A 6,142-nucleotide genomic window follows, 5' to 3' on the forward strand; every position below is an offset into this window, starting at 1 on the left:
TTCATTCTGTCTCCGTGGAGTAAGTACCTATACAGTTCGATCTTTAGGTGTATCCGTTGCCTACTCGCATCTCGTGCGGAATGCAATTTTTAGCATCTTAGCAATGTGAGATATTTAGGGGCCCTCTCATTAACATTTCCTCTATTTAAACTATGTTCTGCTTGAGCGATAATCGATTTTCACATGAATACTTGCTATTGGCATTCTCACATGTACTTTTCGTGTTAAATTAATTTATGTTAACTGAAGGCTGGAGTAGAGCCACACCATTTACATATTTCCTATGTACATGCAATTTATTTTTTTACGAGTTGTGTTAGCTCAATTGAGCGTACAGGTATTTTGATGTGTTTTTGTACTGAATTGATTTATCAGGTTTTTCACTGCATGATGCCTTGTGTATTTTGTTTTCATGAACTTGTTTACTTAATTGCATTTGATTTGATTATCTGATTTTTGTCATACGCAATTTGAGATGATTTATTTATGTGTATTTTCTCTTGCATTTTATTGCTGTAGGTGATTTATTTCATGTATTTGTGTGGTGTTTGTCCCGTAGAAGGTTTCCCTGGTATGGTCTTGTGTGTAATATATTTATTTGTTCTTGTCATTTCTTACGCACAAAAGTTCTGTCTTTTATTTAATTCTCTTCCCGATTATGTCTCACGTCCCAACGCATACAAGAACCGATTACACAACGTATGAGTTGATTCGTGCCACCCATATCGAGCCGACTGCCATCCAAATTCAAAAGTGCCGCGAAACGTCCATCGTTCCGACTTGGAGGGTAGGTGGCTCTGCTTGTAGTTTTTCCCAGAGTTGCCAACGGTAAGTATAGGGTAAGTCAACGTTTTCAGTGTCGGCTTGATAGACCCCTATAACCATTACAACCCTGTAGAAACACTTCAGTAGGTAGGAGACACGACAGCAGCGTCAGCCATTTCTTAACAGCAATACGAAATAGAACACAGCGACTCACTGATTCAGCAGCTTTGCGTAAAACAAAAGTGGATTGCAAAATAATCTGACAGAACATCGATGCGAATCACTAAATTCTTTGACAAAAACTTAATTTCGAGGCCCCCCGTTGGGCGCCACTGTAAACCACCACTTTTCACGAGGGATTAGGTTATTTTTGTTGGGTCTCGCGGCTCGCCCTTAGATCATATAAACAAAGGTCTCGCCCACGAACTAAATCATATACAACAAATTTGTGTAAATGCATCTCACGGAAATCTGCACTCTCCAAACGTCAATTATTTGATTTTTCTCACAACCCACCGGATGTGTCACGAATGAAGGCAGTGACGTAGCAAATGGTTACAAATTGAGATTTTTGCATAGAGGAAAAAAGATCCATTCTCCTGGAAAACTTTGTTTCAAAACTTCGTAATACCTAATAGAGCCAGCGGTCGGCACAAATTTTCAAGAAAGTAACATTTTTTTATCATTTCAAAGTAAAACCAGAATGTTTAGAAGCGCCGTTTCAGTCCTCGTTTTGTAACTACCCATTACAGGATTGAGGTTTGTAATCGAAATTTTATTTTAAACAAATTGATCAAACAGTAATCGAAATTGTCAGAGATAAATTATGATTAATAAAAATTGACAGTAATCATTAAAAAAATAACATTGAAAAATGTTATTCATCAACTTGGAATAATTTAATCATATATAGATATTAAATTAAGTTTTGTTTACTGTTTTTAGTTTCAACCCTTAAAAGAACCATCCCTTTAAAAAACCAAGAACTGAATTGTAGTTGAGATTGGTATGATTAAAACGCATTGCTTACTTTGTACAAAGTAGATTTTATTAGTGACGTTTACACCCATACTTGCAATCAAGTGGACATATTATAACACTATATTTTTAGAAATAAATATACAAAAGCTACATTCTAAGCACTACTCTAAAGATCTTATTAAAATACTGGTATCTTTAACTGTTAGTTTCACCGAGAAGTGAGAATTTACATAAAATAAGCTCTTAGATTTGGAGACATATGCTCTGTTGTATTGCGATCATAAAGCTATCAATGCAAATGCAATACTGATGTTAATGAGAAGACTACCGTCGCGTCAATCAGCCACTTCAAATTCATTTGATGTGTAGCTCGCTGTGAATTTTCTTGATCACGAGCCTTATCTTGCGAATTGCTTCCGCGACATCGTGATTGGTTATGGCCCAATGTAACACTAACCGAACACGCGATACGTTAAAAGCACTAGCCTTCACACTGACTTTAATGTCGTCTGTCTCTGAAACTGTTGCTAACTTTTCCAGGAATGTCTTTGCAGTGATTGTTCTTTTATCAAGATGAATGATAACGATATTCGTTTGCACTGATTCCAGATCTACACGGATGATATCTGAATCTAAATCGTCGATTGCTGAAACGAGAATTAGTTGTGGACCCGCTCTTTAATTGCGTTTAATTTACCTTTGGCGATTTGATAGGCGTGATCGTGGTCGATTTGAAGGCGATCGATCATCTCATCTAACGCAACCAATCCGGCCGCCGCCAAAATGCCGACTTGCCTCACGCCGCCGCCCAACATTTTCCGGAAACGCTTAGCCCTAAAGAAAAAGGTCACATTAAAATTTCGCCGCGGAGTGCGACAGAAAACACTTACTGGTGGATGAAACCTTTGTTGCCGCAGAGGACCGAACCCATCGGACATCCCAAACCTTTGCTCAGGCAGAAGAAGACCGAATCCATGTCGCGGGCGATACGTTTCGCCGAAATCTTGCTTTGCACGACCGCGTGCATTAGACGCGCGCCGTCCATGTGGATCGGTACGCCGTAGTTTGCCGCGATTTTCGCTAAGCTATCGAGCCATTCCAATGGAAGCACCTGATGACAAAGAGCCTTTTTAAAAAACCGATTTGTTGGTTTGGATTTTTTTAACAATAAAAGTAGTTCTTTAACAGCAAGGGCAGATGAAATTAAAACAAAAGAATGTGTGCAGTCTAATGCCAAATTGAATGTGTGATTTTGGGAAACCAAAATTAAATTGCGATTTTTAGCGCCTTTTTGGTTAAAAAAACGCTCGTTATGGCTGGCTGGCTGTCCGACTGAGATATCAGCAATTACAATAGCTAGAGACTTCAAATTTTCACTAAAAGCTTTCTGATGTAGTGTAGATGTGCAAGTTCTAGTCTATTTTGAGATAGATTACTCGTGAGATCAATAATTTTAAACTTTGCTAATGAAATACTGATCTGCATTACCAAAAATGCGCTTTCATCATGCATATGCTGATTTACAACTTGTTTAGTATTTAGCATTCACTTTAGCCACTTTAAAAAAGTTTTTTATTGAAAATGTTCTGCTTAGCAACTTTCTTGACTTGATGGCAAAGCTACATTTTTCTAACAAAGAGTATCATCAGCAGTACATATTATTCATAGCTTTATCAGCATTACTAGCAGTCCAGTGTCAAATAATGCCAGATTAGCAATCAGTGTTCACATAATAGGATAGAGTGAGGATATGTTTATATGATTGAAATCATTAAAAAGTGGTTAAAAGTATCTGTGATCTTTGATCTTCTTTTGCAACATCTGCTTCTGATTGGAATGATAGGAAAAAATCTTTCGATCTTAATGATGCTCTGACGTCAAATACACATGATAAGAAGTGTTTAAAACAATATTTACATAGCAACAAAAAAAGAGCGCCAGTCTTAAAATACCCAATCTGCGATTATTGTTCAATATTGATAAGATAAATTAAAATAAGTTGTTAAATAGGTCAAAGACCCTCAATTATTCGAATCTAATTAACAAATACTTTCAGTTGCTAAGAAGACAACCTTTGATCATAAAAAAAGGCCTAGAAATGTGCACAAAAGTGCTGCCTTTGCCATGACAAAAAAAAAGGAACTGTGTATTTCTATCGAAGATAAAGTAACCATGTAAAGAACATTTGATATAGCAAAACTAATAAACTCATTAATCTTGTTTTTATGTGTAATGTTTTGAAGGCAATTCGCATTGTTTTTATGACAATAATAAACTGGTTTTACGAGATTTGCATCATGAGGAAGTAAAAGTAACTTTGCAAAAATTCTGCTCGAGGTGTGAAAGCATAAATCCTTGTTGTTGAATTAAATGAAAATAAAATAATTACCCTTCCTCCGCACATATTCTGCGTATTTTCAACGATAATAAGCGCAGTTGATGGTTCATGGTAGTCTGTATTGATTCGGATTCTAGACTCGACTTCTTGCAAAGAAAAAGTCCCATCGGGGTTGTTGGGAATTAACGAGCATTGAACTCCTGCTAGTACTGCAGGTCCACCTAAATCATAATAAAATTAATAAACCTATAAATGTAATAAGATATAAATTACCTTGTTCGAATAAGTGTGTATGACTCTTGTCTCCAGCGATAAATTCGACACCTCGCTTGTTACAGTGCACCATAACTGCAAAAAATGAATGATATAATTCGTCCCACCGATTGCAATTGCATCAGTACTTACTGGCAATTAAATTGCACATAGTTCCACTGGGTAAATAGACGGCGTCTTCCTTTCCCAAAAGGTCCGCACACCTTCTCTCCAGCTCGTTAACGGTGGGATCCTCCCCGAAAACACTGTCACCCACTTCGGCCACTGCCATGGCAGTTCGCATCGCTGCCGTAGGCTTAGTGATTGTATCGGTCCGGACGTCGACGACGTGCGTCATGTCCGTGCCATGTATATGGCTATAGCCGTTTACTTCTTCGAAATCGAAAGGCATTCTCAACTGACTCAAGTGAAGAACTCAAACAACTGAATTGCTCTCCCTGTGCAAATCGCTTTTATACCTCCCCACACTAAAAATTGGCAACACATACGGAGCTAAACGTATCAACTATGTAATAATTAAACTTGAATGAACCGACGAGGAATTATCGCACTTGAAAAAGGGAAAAAAAGGTTTCGTCACCGCCATCAAAGGTTATGTATGATTCCCTTTGACGTTTAAACACGCGGGAATTCCGCCCCGCGTTGCCAAATTTCTGTGCACTAAAAAGTAAACAAAAAAAACGCAGTTCTAATTCGTAGGCGGGATTAGGCAATTATTTGAACTTGTAAACATTTCCTTCCCTCCGCTTGCAATTAAATTAATCATCGTCATTGTGTAAAACAAGAGTATTTATTTAAGACATAAAAAGTTGAGAAAGGAAGAATCGTATGATGTAGAGGAGGTGCGTCAGTGACGCGGGTTTCTCCGCCACTTTTATCTAATCAAACGTAATGGCCCCATATCCCAAAATAACACTCATCTTATTCTTATCTAAAATAACCGTTACATAAATAAAGACGGGAAAGAAACTAGTAGAGGGTTCAAGATCACCGAAGTTTTGCGACAAATTTGCATTATGTTGCATTCCATCCACGAGTAACATTCCATTTTCCTCAACGCACGGGCACTCCCGATGAAATTATACCCACTTCCTTCGCTGTTTACCTCGTGAGCCGCATGAGTTGTTTAGATAGGTAAATCACCCACCGGAAAACCCTTAGATCATATATGATCTAAGGGAAAACCCAACGTATCGCGCTAAATCAGGTTCACTCCCTAACTCTTCGTCGAACAAATTCCCTGAAATCGTGCGTAATGTTCGCCCTATAATCAATTGCAATATACCAGAATTATGTAAGAAATAAAGATTATATAGTGTTGGCCAATTCGAGACCTTGGTAACATATTAGATCCATCATTTTTGCATCATTCACCGAGATAATTACATTCCAGCTGTGGGGCAACGTATGGCTAAATTGGTAACGTTAAATCTCACTGCCAAAGAAATTAAACTTGTTTCTTCATCGATGCGAATAATTAATTCGCGTGATTAGGTACTGATGACTAGAAAGTCTCTTCATCATGTTTCGTAACATGCAAATTAGCTTCATTAATCGAAATCTGCGCTAATCGCTTTAGGGTAATGATTTATAGCTACCTAAGCTAAGAATGAGAAAGTGTCTTGCTCAGTATGTAAAACAGAGGTATATGCGTGACAAAAAAAGGAAGTATCAAAACAAAGCTTCAAAACATGCGTCAGTGGAGTAACGAGAATTGTGTTCAGCACAAAATAACAAGCTGAAGGTGGTTTTCAATCTTTAGAATAAAAAAACGTAATTATACAT

The 6,142-nt window shown here is 37.6% G+C and overlaps 1 protein-coding gene across 1 annotated transcript; it reads right to left on the minus strand.

Annotated features, from left to right (window-relative positions):
- Positions 1-1,850: 1,850 nt before the first annotated feature.
- Positions 1,851-4,837, minus strand: LOC116178795 (probable low-specificity L-threonine aldolase 2). Its single transcript, XM_031498411.1, has 6 exons — positions 4,490-4,837; positions 4,358-4,432; positions 4,136-4,305; positions 2,637-2,857; positions 2,444-2,580; positions 1,851-2,393 (listed from the first exon to the last, which is right to left on the minus strand). The coding sequence occupies exons 1-6, from the start codon at positions 4,746-4,748 to the stop codon at positions 2,101-2,103; spliced, it is 1,155 nt and encodes a 384-aa protein (XP_031354271.1). The 5' UTR covers positions 4,749-4,837; the 3' UTR covers positions 1,851-2,100.
- Between the last annotated feature and the right edge of the window lie 1,305 nt (positions 4,838-6,142).

This window comes from Photinus pyralis, unplaced genomic scaffold, assembly GCF_008802855.1.
Source record: "Photinus pyralis isolate 1611_PpyrPB1 unplaced genomic scaffold, Ppyr1.3 Ppyr1.4_LG8, whole genome shotgun sequence".
Lineage (NCBI taxonomy): Eukaryota > Metazoa > Arthropoda > Insecta > Coleoptera > Lampyridae > Photinus > Photinus pyralis.

What these genes read in the sequence shown, in the direction of transcription:
- LOC116178795 (XM_031498411.1), bottom strand. Translation starts at nt 4,748, where the DNA reads ATGCCTTTCGATTTCGAAGAAGTAAACGGCTATAGCCATATACATGGC. An exon ending in TACACACTTATTCGAACAAG is followed by an intron (nt 4,306 to 4,357) that starts GTAATTTATATC and finishes ATTATGATTTAG; the next exon opens with GTGGACCTGCAGTACTAGCA. An exon ending in AACAAAGGTTTCATCCACCA is followed by an intron (nt 2,581 to 2,636) that starts GTAAGTGTTTTC and finishes CTTTTTCTTTAG; the next exon opens with GGCTAAGCGTTTCCGGAAAA.